We start from the raw sequence: 17,739 nt of genomic DNA, 5'->3' as shown, positions 1-17,739 counted from the left end.
TCTGTCCCTCCCCTGCTTGCTCTCTGTCACATGCTTTCTCTCTCCTTCAAAAATAAATAAACGTTGAAAATATTTTGGCCAATATGTCCTCTGCCTCCTGTATCTGGGTTCTTGGGTCCTTGCCCTGAGCCGGCTCCATGCTGTTCTCCGGGTCACCAGGCCTCTGTTGACTCTCTTTTTGGCCTTTCCCTCTGCTTGGCTGAATGCTTTCTGTTGCTGTGTATCTGCACTCACTGACCCTTTCTCCTGTGACGTCTGGTCTTAGGCCGCCTCTCTAGTGAATTTTTTTTTTAATTTTTTTTTTAACGTTTATTTATTTTTGAGAGAGAGGGAGACACAGAATCTGAAGCAGGCTCCAGGCTCTGAGCCATCAGCCCAGAGCCCGACGCGGGGCTCGAACTCACAGACCGTGAGATCATGACCCGAGCCGAAGTCGGCCGCTTAACCGACTGAGCCACCCAGGTGCCCGTGAATTTTTTCTTTTTTAAGTTTATTTACTTAGAGAGAGCATGAGCAAGGGAGGGGCAAAGAGAGAGACGGAGAGAGAGAGAGAATCCCAAACAGGCTCCACCTCGTCAGTGCAGAGCCTGACACGGGGCTTGAACCCACAAACGGTGAGATCGTGACCTGAGTCGAAATCAAGAGTCAGACGCTTAACTGACTGAGCCCCTCAGGGGCCCCTCCAGTGAATTTCTTATTTCAAATAATATCTTTCTCATCTCTGCAGAGGCCGTTGGGTTCTTGTCAAATTATCTCCTGTTCCTCTTCCTTTCACATTCCTGTTTTTCTTCAAATCCTTGAGCATATGTATACACAACCGTATCGAAGTCGTGGGCACCGCTGGGAGCATCTTCACGGCTGGTCTGTGTTGTAGCACGCGCTAGAGTTCATTCCTGTGTGGCTTCGTACTCTCTGTCGCGTCACGTCTTTAATTCATCCACGCGTCCGTCCATCGGTGGACATTTGCGTTTGCGCGCCCCGGCTGCTGTGAAGACTGCCGCTGTGAACGTGCGTGTACGCGTTTTCACGTGGACATATGTTTTCGGTTCTCTGGGCATACGCCTCTAAGCGGAATTGCCGGGTCGTATAATCACCTCTGCGCTTAATCTCTCGAGGACCGCCAGGCGATTTTCCGCGGCGGCGCCCCGTCTTTCACCCACAGGCCGCCGCACCCGTTCACCTTCCCGGCGGGCAAGGGTCCCATGTCGTCTGTGTCCCTGCTGGCACTTGTTCCTGTGTCTTTTCCACGGCAGCCGCCCTGTGGGTGGCCGACGGCTTTGCGACTGAAAGGGAAGGGGCCCCCGATTTCTCAGGAAGCGCTCCCGGTGGCGAGCAGCAGTCTTGTCTTTGTGACACCTGGAAGGAGGGGGCTCTCATCGCCCCGTCAGTCTAGATGGAAGGTCCCCACAGCCTGGAGGGCAGACGGGTGGGCAGAGCCGTGGACGGGCAGCAAACCGTGGTTTTTTCTTTTTTTCTTAAGGGACTTTTTTTTTTTTACGTTTATCCATTTATTTGGGGGGGGGGCAGCAGAGGCCGGTGGGGAGAGAATCCCAAGCAGAGCCAACCAGGCGCGCCTGTGGGCTTCTTCTGTAGCTGTAACCATTTTCTTTCTTTTTGTGTTTGACAGGTGCTCCTAAGGCATCGTGAAGAAGAAGTAAGTGAAAGTTTTCCATCTAGTGAGATCCAGAGGCTCCAGGAGCAAAACGCAAGCTTACGACGCGCTGTTGCGGAGATGAGGGAGGAAATGGAGACCCTGAACGACCGGGTTCTTCCTCCTGAGCAGTCAGGGGGTCAGCCCTCTGACCCCGCACAGCCCCTTCCAAAGGCAGCAGCTGAGGCCGTGGCTCCTGGTGAGCCGGGGGGGGGGGGGGGGGGGGGGGGGGGGCGGAGAATGGGGAGGGGACAGATCTCCAGTGGGTCCAAAACATGCTTCACTTGGAGTCTCATAGATGAACATCCGCTCTGACGAATTCAGAGTATGATAGAGGCTTCTCCTCCAAGGGAAGGGATCTTATGTCCATGTTTATACGTAGAACAGCAACTTTTCATCGATAAAGTGGCAGAAAGAAGGGAAGGATGTGTACTTGGCACTTGGAGCCTGGAGGCCACTTGCATGGGGAGGGGAGTGGGCACTGTGTTCTCCAAGAGGCGCGCTGTGCAGGCTGGCGGATACCAGGCCTCTCCTCGGGGCCTGTGCTGTAACGGAGCTGGGCTCCCCCCCACCCCTCCCGTGCACCGTTAAGAGGGGCCCCGGAGCGGTCCTGAGCGGAGGGCACCAGCTCACGACTCCACGCCTGAGACTCGTGCTTCTGTGTACGCAGGCTCGTGGGTCTGAGGGAGCGCAGGGGCGTAGCCGTCCTCGGAGCGCGCCCGGCACCAGAGGGGAGGGGGGCACCGGGGCCAGGGCAGGTGTGGGAGGCGGGGTGGGGGGAAGAGCGGGACAGCGGGAGGGGGCCCCTATCTTGTGACGGGCGAGGGGAGTGTAACGCGTGTGCCGGTGTATTTATTGGGTTGTTTTGCGGCAGATTACATCATGGTCCTCGAAACAGAAATCAGAAATCTGAAGCATAAATTTAAAACCCTGGAAGGACAGGTAGAAAATGTGTTAGATCCTTCGAAGATGTCCTCATCTCACTCTGACGTTCAAGCCAGCGTCCACATCTTGGCCGAAGTGCCTGGTAAGAGTCCTTGTCTTGTCCTGTTGAATGCTCTGTTCCGGGAACACTCTGGTTTCTGTATCTGTTTTACATTGTTTTAATTGACATATAAACCCCCAGAAAGTCCACAAAATGCAAACGCACGCATCAAGGAAAGATCGCAAACTACAGGTCCCCCCCCCCTTCCCGGCACCCAGGAGTCCCCATGCCACCCATTCTCAAAGTGTTTACACTCGTTTACCTCTCCGGGTGGGCACCTCCCTGCCCCACCCCTGCTCTGGCGCCACGCAGACACCCCCTTGCCCGGCTGGGCGCTGGCCCGGTGGAGAGCCCTTCTAGGGGGATGGACGCATCCCACCGGCTGGTTTCTGGGGCTGACTGTGTAGGAAGACAGGTGAAGGAGTGGGATGCTCCACCTACGGATCAGCTCGTCTCCAGCCAGGGGCCTGCTTGCGTTCCCAGTGCTGGCATCTTTTATGTCTTTTCCTTATATTACTTTTCCAGGCCAGAATCTCCAGTATGGTGTTGGTAATGGCTGACTTTCTTCCTGACTCCAGAGAAAAATTTCAACATTTGATTTTAAAGCCGCTAAAAGTTTTTTGGAGCACAGGGCCAGATTAAGGAAGTTCCTTTCTATTCCTGCTGTAATACATGCTTGTTTTTTTTTTGTTTTTTTTGTTTTTTAATTTTTTTTTTTCAACGTTTTTTATTTTATTTTTGGGACAGAGAGAGACAGAGCATGAATGGGGGAGGGGCAGAGAGAGAGGGAGACACAGAATCGGAAACAGGCTCCAGGCTCCGAGCCATCAGCCCAGAGCCCGACGCGGGGCTCGAACTCCCGGACCGCGAGATCGTGACCTGGCTGAAGTCGGACGCCTAACCGACTGCGCCACCCAGGCGCCCCCATGCTTGTTTTTTATCATGCTTCTGCCAGTTTTTGTTTACTGTGTTTTGGAGCTTTGTTGTTGGTTGCATACACGTTTAGAGTTTCTGTGTTTGTAAGAGGGGACCGGGCCTGATAGCATCACGTAATGATCCTCTTTACCTGTTAGGGGTGCAGTGCTCTAAAGCCTGCTCTGTCTAGTGTTAATCACATCACTCCAGCTTCCTTTTGATTAGAGTCTGCTTGGTGTATCTTTATAATCCTTTAACTTTTAACTCCTTATATTGTGGTAAAGTCCCCTTCCTAAGGAAAAGTAAAATACCTCAAGGTAACCTGGCTATGTGTGTACATGACAACATCCCTCATGACCTTGTAACATGAGACCACTTAATCAGAGTGCATGTTTGCATGTTACCATATATGGGAGACAAAGAAGTAGAAAATATGTAAAAACTATGCCACGTGGCATTCAGGGGCTCATTTCTTCGGGTACAAACCCAACTGAATGGTGCTAGCACAAATAAAGTTGCTTCCCGGAAAGAAAAGCCTGGGTGTCAGACTCTCTGTGTGAGAATCTTGCTACAGCATCACATTTGAAATGAATTTCTTGTAGCAGCATATAGGCAGGTCAATTTTTAAAATCCATTTTGCGGGGCGCCTGGGTGGCGCAGTCGGTTAAGCGTCCGACTTCAGCCAGGTCACGATCTCGCGGTCCGGGAGTTCGAGCCCCGCGTCGGGCTCTGGGCTGATGGCTCGGAGCCTGGAGCCTGTTTCAGATTCTGTGTCTCCCTCTCTCTCTGACCCTCCCCCATTCACGCTCTGTCTCTCTCTGTCCCAAAAATAAATAAACGTTGAAAAAAAAAATTAAAAAAAAAAATAAAATCCATTTTGCTAATTACAAAAATTTTTTTTTCAGTTACGGTTTTCATTTTTTTAATGTTTATTTTGAGAGAGTGCATACATGCAGGGAAGAGGCAGAGAGAGAGAATCCCAAGCACACTTCATGCTGTCAGCACAGAGCCTGATGTGGGGCTCGATCTCACGAGCCGTGAGGTCGTGACTTGAGCTGAAATCTAGAGTCAGACGCTCAACTGACTGAACCACCCAGACAGCCCCATTTTGCTAATTTTTTTTTCTCATTTGCTAATATTTTTAACTGATAGGATTTATATCATCCACACTTAACAGTTCTTGTCGTGTTGATCTGAGCAGCCGCTTCCTGCCCGCTTTCTGGCCCAGGTGTCTTCTTTCCTGTGCCTGTGGGTCATCCGAACATTGTTTGTGTTCCATTTTAATGTATGTGTTGTTTCTGAGTGTATCTGTCTGGGCCCCAGGGATCACAGCACGGCCATGTGACCTCTCGCAGCCAGCTCCCGTCAGCACCATCTTCCTGCCGTCAGGCCCCGTCCCCGCGTTGCTGTCGTAAACGTCACCTCTCCTACGTGGGGAACTGCTTCAGTCAGGATTAGCATTCTTGCTTTCAATTGTCAAACATAATTTTATTTATTTATTTATTTATTTATTTATTTATTTATTTATTTATTTTCTTCTTATTATTTTTTAATGTTTATTTTTGAGAGAGAGAGAGAAAGAGCTACAGAATGCAAGCCAAGGAGGGGCAGAGAGAGAGAGGGACACAGAATCTGAAGCAGGCTCCAGGCTCCGAGCTGTCAGCACAGAGCCCGACGTGGGGCTTGAACCCACCAGCCATGAGATCATGACCTGAGCTAAAGTTGGACACTCAACCGACTGAGCCACCCAGGTGTCCCAAATTGTCAAACATAATTTTAAAAAACTCAAGAGGAGGGGTGCCTGGGTGGCTGTCGGTTAAGCGTCTGACTTCGCCTCAGATCATGATCTCATGGTTTGTGGGTTCAAGCCCCCCATTGGGCTCTGTGCTGACAGCTCAGGGCCTGGAGCCTGTGTCTCATTCTGTGTCTCCCTCTCTCTGCCCCTCTTCTTTGCTCTCAACACTGTCTCTCTCTCTCCCCCTCTCCCCCCCCCTCAAAACTAAATAAGTATTGGGGCACCTGGGTGGCTGTCGGTTAAGTGTTCGACTTCAGCTCAGGTCATGATCTCATGGTTCGTGAGTTCGAGCCCCGCATTGGGCTCTGTGCTGACAGCTCAGAGCCTGGAGCCTGCTTCAGATTCTGTGTCCCCCTTTCTCTCTGCCCTCCCTTGCTTGCATGCTTTCTTTCAAAATAAACAGTAAAAAAAAAAAAAAACAAAAAAAAACAAGGTTATTTGACAATAAATTTCATATATTAAAAAAAAAAAACAAAAACCAAGGTAGAGTCTGTGACGTTCACCTGGGCGTTTGCCCTTTGTGTGTGCCCTTGAGTCCCGAGGTTCCAGCCTCCCTGTCATCGGCTCTTACGGCAGATGTGCTGATAACCAGCTGTCTGGTTTTCCTTTTTCACCTGTGTCCCTGCAGAATCTATTCTCTGGTATGAAAGTAGGAGTTGACGGTTCTCAGCTCTCAACCCTTAAGATAATCGTGCCACTTCCTGCTGAGAAGCCTTCTACTGCCCAAACCTTCGTCTCCCACAAGCCCCACACCTGTTCTGTCCACCAGCTTTCAAGAGTCTGTCATTCGTGCCCGAAGTCTGACGATGATGTGTCTGGGCACACGCTTCTTTGGCTTATCCTGTTTGGCATTGAATCTAAGGTGATTGTCTATTGCCAAATTTGGGATGTTTTCAACCGTCATTTCTTCAAGCGTTTTTTCGTCTCTATCCTCTTTTTTCCCGTAGGGACTCCGCTGACAAAAATGCTAGCTTTTTCTGTTCTTTTCCCGGGGGTCCCTGTGGCTCTGTTCCTTTTTCCAGTGCGTTTTCTCTGCTCTTCAGGCAGGTGATCCCTGCGTCTGTCCCCATGCTCGCCAGGCCCGTGTCCTCTCAGCGCTGCTCTGAGCCCACTGGGGGGAACTTTTATTTCGATTTCAGTTCAAGATTTCCATTTTGTTTTCTTTGTACCTTTTATTCCTCTAAAACTTTTCTTTTTCCACCGTTTTAACAGTGAGTCAGCTCGCACGGTTCCTCATCCGGCCTGCTTATTCCGTGACCCCATGGTCCCGACGTCTGTGTCCCCCTCAGCGTTGCCTTTCCTCATTGTGTCGAGATCTTCCTGGTTGTCGGCGTGATGAGTAACTTCAGACTCTGGTGCTCGGGCCCTCCGACCCTTACCACGCTGGTTTTACTCCACTTCTGTGTTAGCAGGCCCCCCACCTCTCTGGGGCACAGGGCACGTCTGTATCCCGGCCCGCTCTCTTGGGCTGGCTCTGAAGGACCACTTACTCTCCAGAGTCTTTGCCCTGCTGTTCTGCCGTGCCTGCACGGGTGCCGCCCGAGCCCAGTTAGGTCCTGGGCGGTTTCCCTGGCCCCACAGAGCTCAGCTCTGAAAGCTTTGGCTGTCCGGATGCTGCCTGGTTTCCACGCGGGCCCCTCAGGGACTCCGTGGGCAGACCGAAGGAACTCCTTTCTCTCGCTGCCCCTCTCTGCAATCCTCCCCGCATGCTCTTCCCGGGAGCGGTGCAGGCCGCGTGGTGCAGGGCGGCCCCTTGTCTGTCTGGGCCGCACCAGCGGAGTCTCCCTCGTCCGGGCTCCTGGTGCTTCTGGCTCGCGGCTGCTCTGGCGCCAAAGCCCGGAAACACAGGAAGGAAGATCAGGAACCCGCGGCAGAGCGTCCCCTGAGCCCCCGCCCCTCGCCCCCCTGCTCCTTGCCCTCCCCCGCCCCTGGCCCCGGGCCCCACCCCCGCCCGCCGGGCACCCTCAGAGTCGCTTCGGGCTTTCAGCTTCCAGGAAGGAGACGGACAGGGCACACGCTCATGGTCTTGTCCAAACAGCAGGCTTGCGCTGGGTTTTGAGTGTTAAATAGACTTAAAGTTCTGCAATGGACCCAACATGTGATACGTCCCTGTTAATGTTGTTTTGAGAATTAATACGTTTATGTTCATGAGTGAGGCTGGTTTGTACTCTCTCTTAGGATGCTCATTGTCAAATTTGGGGATCGCGGTTATTCTGGCCTCAAATATATTGGAAATGTTCCCTATTTCTCTGCTTTCTGAAAAAGTTTGTGTCAGACTGACGTCAGTTTTTCCTGAACCATTAGTAGATTTCAACTCTGAACCCCCTGGTTTAGGATTTTCCTTGTGGGAAGGTTTTAAAGTGTGAGTTCAGGTTTTTTCACAGTTAAAAGATGATCCAGATTTTCTTTTTGGCATGTCCCTTTTTGGTATTTTATTAGAAAATTATCCGGTTCATCTAAGTTTTTGAAAATCTGGCATAAAATTGCCTGTAGTATTGTCCTAAAAGTTTTAAAAGCCTGTAGGATCTAAAGTAATAACTGTGTTTTCATCGATTGCGTTGTTTCTGTTGACTTTTTTTTCTTCCTTAGTCTGACCAGGAATTTATCTTAAAAAAAAATTTTTTTTTAACGTTTATTTATTTTTGAGACAGAGAGAGACAGAGCATGAACAGGGGAGGGTCAGAGAGAGGGAGACACAGAATCTGAAACGGGCTCCAGGCTCTGAGCTGTCAGCACAGAGCCCGACACGGGGCTCGAACTCACGGACCGCGATATCATGACCTGAGCCGAAGTCGGCCGCTCAACCGACTGAGCCACCCAGGCGCCCCAGGAACTTATCTTTTTAAAAAGCCTTTTCAAGGAGCTAGCTCCATTACACATTTATTTTCTGTTTTCTCAGTATGTAGTATTACCTTTATTCTTTCCCTTCTTCTACTTTATTTAGTTGGCCTTCTTGTTTTTGAAATGGCTATTCAGCTCATTGACTTTTCACCCTTCTTTTCTAAAAAAAGCTACTATGGCCATAAATATTTTCTTAAATTTTTTAAAAATGTTTTTATCTATTTTTGAGACAGAGACAGAGCATGAGCAGGGGAGGGACAGAGACAGAGGGAGACACAGAATCCGAAGCAGGCTCCAGGCTCTGAGTTGTCAGCACAGAGCCTGACGCAGGGCTTGAACTCACAGACTGTGAGATCATGACCTGAGCCGAAGTCGGACGCACAACCGACTGAGCCACCCGGGCGCCCCTGGCCATAAACATTTTTAAAAGGACAGTTTTCAATCCCTTCATTAAGTTTTGGTAAGCGTTGTATTAATGATAACTCAGGCCAAAATAATTTCTTACCTCTACTGATTCTTTCTTTGACCTCTGGGTTGTAGGAACATTTTTTCTAATTCCCAGATGACGAGGAGGCTGGTAAAGACTAGCCTCTGCAGACATTAGGTGGTAAGCTTCCACTGTTTTCCTGCAAAGATTCTTGCTTTCTCGATACTAGGGTTATACGTCATCTGTCGCCAGCGCCTCTCAGTTTGTGTTGGGACCACGTGCCTTCCACTCAGTCCTAGGAAATCTTCACTTCCAGGTGGACACACGGTGACAGTAAGCGTCCCCAGCCCTGGATGGCACAGACGTCTACTCCCCAAAGAGGGCAGTTGACCGGAACCTTCCCCAAGGGAAGGAGACCTGAACCTGACAGAATCCCTCTTTCTGCAGGAGGAGCCGTGCCGGCCGATGGCACACCCATGGGTCTAGCACTCGGGAGGCTCAGAAACAGGACACATCTCCTGAACTTCCTGGTGGCCCGGCTCAGGCAGAAGGTATGGCCTCCCCTTTGACACTTGGGCTGGGCAGGTCTTTGGCTGGACCTCTTGGCCTCTCTGTGCCTCAGTTTCCCTCCCAGGAAGGGGTTATTGTGAGGTAACATGTCCCCAGCAAGGTGCACACAGTAAGGCCCGGTCACCGAGAGGAAAGTCCAGAGGCACAGCGCCCACGGTGGGGCCCACGCAGGACTGCTGCCCCCTCGGGACACGCCAGAGCGCGTGGGGGTGCCCTGATGTGGCGCGAGAGGCCTCGGAGGCCCAGCCCTTTCAGTCAGGCTGGCCGGCGCCCACTGTTTCTTGGGACGCAAGTTCTGCCCTGTCACACGTGTTGCCAGGGTCACAGCCGTGCTTTATTGCTACAAACTCATAATTTCTCTTTTTTTAGAGTTTTTTTTTTTATCGTGGTGAAATATACATAAAGTGTACAATTTTCAAGCGTACGTTCAGTGACGTTAACTACATTCACAACGTGTATAAACATCACCAGTGTCCATTCCCAGAACTTTTTCGTCATCCAAACAGAAACCGTCCCCATCGAACACTGACCCCGCATCCCTTCCCCCGGGGACGTCTGCCCTGCCTCCGGGAGCTGGACGACTCTCCCGTGAGCGGGGTCTGCGGAATCTGCCCTCGCGTGACTGGCTCATTTCCCTCGGCCTCATGTCTTCGCGGCTCACCCACGGGCAGTAGCGTAAACCAGTGCTCACGCCTTCTGGGGACGGGGTGATAAACCGCTGTGTTTCCCACACCGTCCGTCCTCCGATGGACACTTGGCTGCTCCCACGCTTGGCACTTGTGGAGAACGCTGCTGTGAACACGGTGTCCGAGCATCTGTTCAAGCCCCTGCTTTCAATTCTCTGGGGTACGTGTGTAGGAGTGGAATTGCTGGGTCGATGGCGACTCTGAAGAACCACCGAGCCGTTTTCGCGAGCGGCTACACTGTCTGGTGTCCCTCTGGCTGCGTGTGAGGACTCCGGCGGCCCACGTCCTGGTTCCCACCACCTATTTTCTGTCTTTTCGACTCTAGCCGATCCAGTGGGGCGAAATGGTACCTCACAGTGGTTTTGATTTGCATTTTTCCTGATGACTAATGATGCGGAGCATCTTTTCATGGAGTTATCGTCCATCTGTGTGCATTCTTTGGAAAAATGTCTCTTCAAATCCTTTGCCCATTTGTAATTGGATTGTCTTTTTTATCGTTGGGTTCGAAGAGTCCTTCGTGTACATTGGATACTAGTCCCTTATCAGATGTCCAGTTTGTAAATTTTTCCTCCCATTTTCAGGCTTGTCTTTTCACTTTCTTGACAGTGTCCTTTGAAGCACAGGTTTTTAGTTTTTACGATTCCTGGTTTTGTCTGAGTTTTCTTCCTGCTTAGGCTTTTGGTGTCGGGCCGCCCTGTCGCCTTCTGTGTGGATATGTTCTTCGTGAGGCAACAGAAAGAGGGAATTTCACATGGTCCTTGGAGTCCGTAAATACGTGAATCACACCACCTTGTATATTCAGACGGACCTCTGTACGCACGCGAGGGGAGGGGGCTCGGGACGCTCTGTACTTGCTGCCTCCCGTTCTGCCCACTGCTGCAGTTTCACACACAGGCGTGCACACGCTTTACAAACGGGAAATAAGCATTTAAAGCATTAATTTTCTTTTGATAGAGAGCATATGATTATTGTGAGGAAAAATGTCCACTTCAAAGTGGTTTTTATTTCTATTTTAATTAACAGCGTCTATCCAATGGTCACCTTTTTTTTTTTTTAATTTTTTTGTCAACGTTTTTTATTTATTTTTGGGACAGAGAGAGGCAGAGCATGAACGGGGGAGGGGCAGAGAGAGAGGGAGACACAGAATCGGAAACAGGCTCCAGGCTCCGAGCCATCAGCCCAGAGCCCGACGCGGGGCTCGAACTCACGGACCGCGAGCTCGTGACCTGGCTGAAGTCGGATGCCCAACCGACTGCGCCACCCAGGCGCCCCAACGGTCACCTTTTTTGATGCGTATGTGACAAATTCAAAGAATAAGATACTCACCAGGACTTCACTGTAGGAGTTCCTGGAATAGGAACACAATATTTTTTATCTTCCTGAGAATAAAGTGGGAAAGTCAGAGTGTAGAGAGGTGCCATTCTGTCCGTTGGTTCCTTTTTCCTTCCTTGTATCAGCAGGAGGACAGGTGTTGTCCAGAGAAGCTGCCAAAGTGAGGGGCTGGGCCCGGAGCTCTGGCCAGAGACCCACTTTGGGGACCTCACGGCTGCCCTGTGGCGACCAAAGCTGCCGCGCACGCCTGGCACTCCCCTTCTTCACCTTCCGTGCACTCCTGCCTTCTGTCTGCTCCCCAGTTGTCAGTCACCTCCTCTCGACAGCCTTGGCTTCACCCCTCCCACCCCCCACCTCCCCCTCCCAGGCCCCGGATTGCCTGCAGGTGTTTGTTTCCATCTGTACTAGGCTCAGGAAGAGGGTTTGAGGCCTCTGCCTCCCCCAGGGCAGTTCCCGGCCCGGATGCTCCCCACCCAGCCTTGGAGTCCAATGCAGGCTCCGCCACAGGTGCCCGAGGCCACCCTGCAGGGGACGGGTGGGGCACAGGCCTGTGTGGCCACTGCGTTAAGCCAGAGAGGAGAGACTGACAAACGTGTTCCTTTCTGATCTTCGCATAGTTTCTGCTGTGCGCCTCTGCCCTTCTCCTGCTTCCCTGCCCTCTTGCCCTCTGGAGCTGGCACCCCTCCTAACGTTGCCCCTGAAACGGCTCCCCAGGTGCTGCAGAAACCCCTGGGTGCGGACACCGTCCAGCACGAGCTGCCCCACGAGGTGGGCCAAGTGCACCTGGAGGCTTTGGAGCTGCAGAAGCAGGTGGCTGAGCTCGAGGAGCATATCGGGAGCCACTGGCGGTTACGCGCCTTGGACCAGGTGGCCCTTGCGAGGCAGGTGGGTACCCCACCCCACTGTCCCCCTCTTCCAACTGGCCGCTCTCGCAGTCGGGCCTGGTCCTCGGCAGACACGGTGCCGGAGGGCTGCGGCCCCACCTCAGGCCTCCGGGCCCTGGGACCCTCCACTTAAGGCCAGCGTAGGAAACCCGCACGTGTGAAGAGGGCTCTTCTGGTTCCCCTAAAAGGGAGTCCTTGACTCTTGCTAGGGCTTTGGGAAGCCCTGAAATGAAATGCAAATTAGGGGTTTTCCTGGTGAGGATTTATCTCCCAGAGCGCTTGAGGCCACGGCCCCTACACACGTGACAGTGGGCCCCGTGTGGGTGTCACTGGGGTTCCCGTCATGGTCCCCGTCAGGCCCTCCGCAGCCAGTGCCCATCTGCTCCATGTTTGAGGCAACGTTCCGAGCCGTGAGAGAGCCCTGCGGCCGCCGTCCCCGCAGATCTGACAGACCGGCCACTTTCCTTCTCACCGAAGGCTGTTGGAAATGCTGTTGAGAGTGCGCATTCCTTACTGTCCGTTACCTGGGGGTCCCGGGGTTCCCGCGGTTACCTGTGTTATATGGTGGCCCGCGGTCACGACTGTACCGTGGTACCAGAGCGCGCCCAGAGCTCCGGGTGCGGTGGTATAGGGCAACAGTCCTCATGTGTCCCAAGCTCGGTCCCAGGGGCGGCACTGACAGGCACGAGTGGGACTCGGCTCCAGGACCACGTCCGTCACCGGAGGACTGGAGGGAAGGTGGGTCCACTCCCTGCTGGCGTGGAAGCGCCTGGACGCGCCTCGGGGCGGACAGCTGTGTGAGAAACAGCCCAGAGGGGAGGCGGGACACAGAAACACCACCCGGAGGGCCAGCCCTCCTGCCATCCCGGCCACGGGCCCCCTCACCCCATGTCCACCGTTCATCTCAGATGCTGTCCGTGCGCGGCCCCGAGGTCGGCTGCGTGGGGGTTCCCATAATACCCCTCGCCTGCTTCGCGGATCCCGCTTGCTTAGGGGGAAGAGATCCTACAAATCAGCAGCATTTAAGATCCAGATGTTTAATTCTGTGGCAGGCAGGCTGGGGCTGAAGCACGTGTGACCTTGGGGAGAAATCGAGGCACAGGAAACCTAGGGCCGGTCCCGGTGCCCAGACGAGGGCCGTTCCCGGGAGTGCCAGCATCTTGGCGGCCCGGAGCCTTGAGCGCTCCCAGTGCCGAGATCCTGTTTCCGAGTGTCTCGCTCTGAGAGGAAGCAGGATAAGTGGTGGGCTCCACCACGGAGACCCGGAAACAGGGCGATGGGACAGAAGGACGCAGGCACCCAAGGGCCTCAGGCGCTGGCCACAGAATAAGCAGGACTTGCAGCGTGGGGTCAAGGAGAGGGTGGAGGCGGGAGGCTGGTCCCCCAGATGCGGAGGGGCCGGTGCACCGGGCAGCCGTCCTGAAGCAGAAAGGAGAACGAGGCTGCGACGCAGCACCCATGACGCCTCGGTTACAAAGGGAGAGGGCAGCTTTCCAGGGGAGCAGCCTGCAGACGCTGCTTCCGAGGGGTGTGCTCCCATCGCGGACGCGGGGACAGACGGGTGTCCTGGGCTTCCGAGCCAGCCGCGCCCGGGGGTCACAGCCTGGCCGCAGACTGCAGCCACAAGCGACGCATTAAAACTGGCCTGTCAGGAGCCTGCAGGGACCCGGGAAACAGCTGTCACGTGGGGCTCTGTGCCCAGGGCGGGAGAAACCAGCTGTGTGGGACATGACTGGACGGTTGGTGAGGTCTGCGCGTGGCCTGTGTATCAGGTGATAATGTTGCGTCCGGGGTAAACGTCGGTTGTTCGAAACCGTGGTTTGAAGAGAACGTCCGTTTTGGGGAGGCACGGACTGGAGCATCCAGGTGTCAGGGAGCCTGATGTCGCCAACTTAACTGTCGGCGGATCAGGGAGCAACCCGTAAGGTGAGGGGCCGGTGGCAACGGAGCAGGGGGGTCGGTGCCGCCAGGGCACTGCCCTAGTAGCTCCCGTGCGAGTCTCACGTTCTCCCGGGTGGAGGCAGGTCCCACACCCCCCGGCCCAGGACAAGGGACCGTGCAGAGCTCAGTCACCCTCCCCAAGGGCAGCAGAGACCACTGCCCGCCCGGCACCTGCACATCCCTGCAGCTGTCCTGTCTCCGGTGACCCCCGGCCCGGGGGGATTGACCGAGGCCCAGGGGTCTCCCTGCCAACCTTCCTCCCAGTCCTAACGACCCTCCAGCCCCGAGCACAACGGGAGGGACGCTCTGGGTCCACTGGGGGGCAGTGTTGGCTGGCGGTCCTCCCCGCCGGCTCTGCCTGCAGCCTTGACAATCCTCGGGAGAACCCGCGGGAGCCAGCCGCCCTGGCCAGCGCCCCTCTGCACCCCGGGTCGGGGCTTGCTCTGACAGCCTCCCGAAGGGCTTCTCTGTGGAGCCCGGCGGCCGCTGCCCTTGGAACAGAGTCCCCACGGGGACGCCTCCCTGGCCAGGATGCTGGGAGCACACCCACGGGGCTGGCGTGAGGGGCCCGCTTGGGCCCCAGCCCGCAGTCGCTCGCGAGTCCCGGAATGTGTGGTCACAGGCGTCACGTCGTGGGCGTGGGCAGAGCATAGAAAGAGATCAGAGCAGTTGGGTCAGAAACGGAACCCAGGACGGCCCCCGGCTGGGGGACAGGGCTGCAGAGCCCACTGTGCAGCCACGGGGGCTAGAGCTGGGCCACTTGCAAGTGTGGCCCCCCAGAACCGGGACACAGGCCCCCCGGTGAGGGCTCGACTCCGGGCTCTTGCAGGGGGCTGCCTTGCCGGCTGCAGGCCTGCTCCCAAAAGTCGGTTTTCCCTGAGGCCTCTGAGCAAGTGTCTTTTCAGGGCTGCTCTTTCCTCACGTAAAGTGGCTCAGGTGACTCCCAACACCGCGCTCCTGGGGAGGGCACGCCCTGTCCTCCCTTCCTCCGGGTCTATCCCAGCTCCTCCAGAGACCCGAGGGCCCCACTCGTGTCCTGGGCCCTCGGGAGAAGGTCGGCGAGGCTGAGAGCAGGTCCAGGTCCCGCCACTGGGGAGAGGGTGTGGATTTGGGTGCTGGGGCCTCAGTGCCTCGGGCCGTCTCCCCGCCCCGACCTCTCTTCCTGCCGAACTAGCCTGGCACACTCCAGAGGCTTCCGGGCTGCCTGAGGAACAGTGGCCACTGGAGGGCACAGATGCCCGCCAGCCCTGGAGAGGCACACCAGGAAACGAGGCCAGGACAGAGCGTGCTGGTCTGTTCCAGGGACTCCGGGCTGCTTCCCGCTCTGGCTCCGGCGTGTGTGGCCAGGACAGGGGCACAGTGCAGCTTTTCATGGGTGTAGGGAGCAGCCGTGCCTAAGTAGGCCACCTGCCTCCCTAGGGGCCATAGACACCAGTTCCTCCTGGGCCTCTGTCTGGCTCAGAGGCAGCCCGCACACACGTTCTCCTCTTCCTCTCTCTCGTTCTCTACTCCCCGCCTCGTTCCGAACACCCCTGAGTGGACTGCATGCGTGTATCGGGGCCATGTGGTGACCCAGCACAGGGACCCCACAGCGCAGGGTCCAGATAGTAAGGAAGAGAGCGGAGGGAGGCCTCTGCCGGCTCCTCCACTCCAGGTGACCCCGGTGCCCATGACCTGTGCACCCAGCCTGTCACCCTGGTGCATACGCAGCCCTCGTGAGTCCCGGAGGCCGAGTGTGGGTGCCAGCTGGCTCCTCATTGTCCTTGCTGGAAAGGTACAGGCTCGGTGGGGGTCGCAAGAGGCCAGAAGCAGGCCTGGTCTCCACAGTCTGTGGTCTTCGTTCACCCCACTCATGGAAGAGGTGGCCTCCTGCATGTGGGGTCCCCATTTCATTGCCAAGACTCGCTGGCCCTTCCTCTGTCTCATCCTGCAAGGATGTTCCCCAGGGGTGCGGGCTCTGGGGCGGCCAGCCTGCCCCTCTCCCACCTGGAGGGCTGGGCTTACGAGCTCTCTGCCTATGGCTTTGTTCACAGGTCCCTGCAGACCAAGGACCCATGGGGACCAAAGACCAGAAGCCACAGCCCCCGCAGGTGTCGTCTGTGCCCCGACTCCAGAGGAAACTGAAGGAGGCGGCCCGAGAAATCGTCCGCCTCCGCCTGGAGAAGGAGCAGCTCCTGGAGACAGGAAACAGGCTCCGAGCGGAGCTGGGCCGCGGCCCAGGTGAGCGTGGGGTTGGCGGGTCGGGGGCCTCACGGACCTGCTCTCTCCTGGCCTGCCGCCCGGAAGGGGGGAAGCTTTGCCGCCCTGCGGCGAGAACGGGCCGGGGGAGGGCCTGGCCTGGCTTCTCAGGCGGGAGAACAGAAGCCTCCCTTGTGGAGTGAAGCTGGGGTCGGGGGTCACGGGCACAGAGCAGAGCCTCACGCTGCCACGGGGTTTCCACGAACCGGTTCCTGTGGCGGCACTTGTGAGAAAAATACTGCAAAGCGGGCGGCCTTTCTGGGCCACCGTGTTCCTGGGCCGGCTGTGCTGGGCTTCTCCGAGTGACGGCCCCTGTGTCTGCACTGCGACCCGGGCCCAGCTGCCTACAGGTTTCTGAGAGGGTGCTGGGTTCCGAGACCGACAGGCAGTGCTGAAACCGGGCTGGAAAGAGACGTGCCCTTGTTCCAGCCTGCGGCACGGGCCCCGGCAGCCACTGTGAGTTCTGTGAGCTCACAGAACCCCGGGGCTTCGCTTGCAGCCGCTGAGGCTCAGACTGATACCGCTTTGGCGAGAATTTATTAGATGTGAGTTCACTGCAGGACTTCATTTATAGTAGTGGCATTTCACAAGCCACAGCGTACAGGATAAGGTCTCTGAACAAACCAGTAAGGAAATCATATGCTCCGAGCCAATGGTAGACTAACGGCACGTCGTTCCAGGCGAGGGAAGACGGCCGGCATGGCCCGGATTTAGCTGCCAGCCTATAAAGCGCCACCATAGAGTGGTACCTGGTGGCCCGTAGCACTCTGCTGTCTCCTGGACCTGTGGCTGTCCTCGTTTTCTGAGGCCTTCATGTGAGCAGTGGTGCGATATTCAGTCCACGCTGCCCTCTCCCCATCGTCTGTGCACGTATTACCTATGCTCATCTTTGCGGCAACCGTAAGCACGGAGAAAGGCTTCCCTAAACAAGGCTAAAAAGTAAACTACCCCATAGGCGGGGGAAGGCAAAGATCAACCGCTGTGACGGTACATTTAAACGTCTCTAAGGAAAAGACGCAGCGAACACAGACAAAGGGAGATGTTTTCGACGTGTCTGACGGGCGGAAAGGATCGATACCTAAAACAGGTGTCTACAGATCACACGCAAGGGCCCAGATGGCCAGTCCCAGGAGAAGTGCACGTAGCTGATGAGGGTGCGGGTGACACGTGGCCTCAGGAGTCTGAGGAAGCCACTGAAGTCAGCATTGAGTCTGAACCTCAGATTGAGCAGTGTCACTTGGCAGTGAGGAGCACGGGGCACGTGCGTGTCGGTGGGGGTCTTCGTCGTTGAAGCCTTTTGGACAACTTGACCGCGTCTGTCTCTTTCTACGATTCTGCCCTTTGAATCGGCAATCCTTCTCTTAAAAATCTAATTAAAAGATACTTCACGGGGGAAAAGGATGTATGTGCGGGATATTCTCAGCAGCGCTTTCGCTGTGGTGAGAAAGTAATTGGGAACAGGGCAGACCCCGGA

General features: G+C 55.3%; 1 protein-coding gene across 13 annotated transcripts in view; it reads left to right on the top strand.

Moving 5' to 3' along the window:
* CCDC57 (coiled-coil domain containing 57) overlaps positions 1-17,739 on the top strand; it is a 102,649-nt gene that overhangs the window by 40,597 nt on the left and 44,313 nt on the right. For all 13 annotated transcript variants that reach the window (XM_023244368.2, XM_045044963.1, XM_045044959.1 and 10 more), the window contains 5 exons: positions 1,628-1,850; positions 2,526-2,678; positions 9,062-9,165; positions 11,917-12,087; positions 16,061-16,247. In XM_023244368.2, the coding sequence (XP_023100136.2) occupies positions 1,628-1,850; positions 2,526-2,678; positions 9,062-9,165; positions 11,917-12,087; positions 16,061-16,247 (838 nt within the window). The remainder of the gene's footprint in view (positions 1-1,627; positions 1,851-2,525; positions 2,679-9,061; positions 9,166-11,916; positions 12,088-16,060; positions 16,248-17,739) is intronic.

Source organism: Felis catus, chromosome E1 (genome assembly GCF_018350175.1).
Source record: "Felis catus isolate Fca126 chromosome E1, F.catus_Fca126_mat1.0, whole genome shotgun sequence".
Taxonomy (NCBI): Eukaryota; Metazoa; Chordata; class Mammalia; order Carnivora; family Felidae; genus Felis; species Felis catus.
This window is presented reverse-complemented; position numbering and strand designations above follow the sequence as displayed.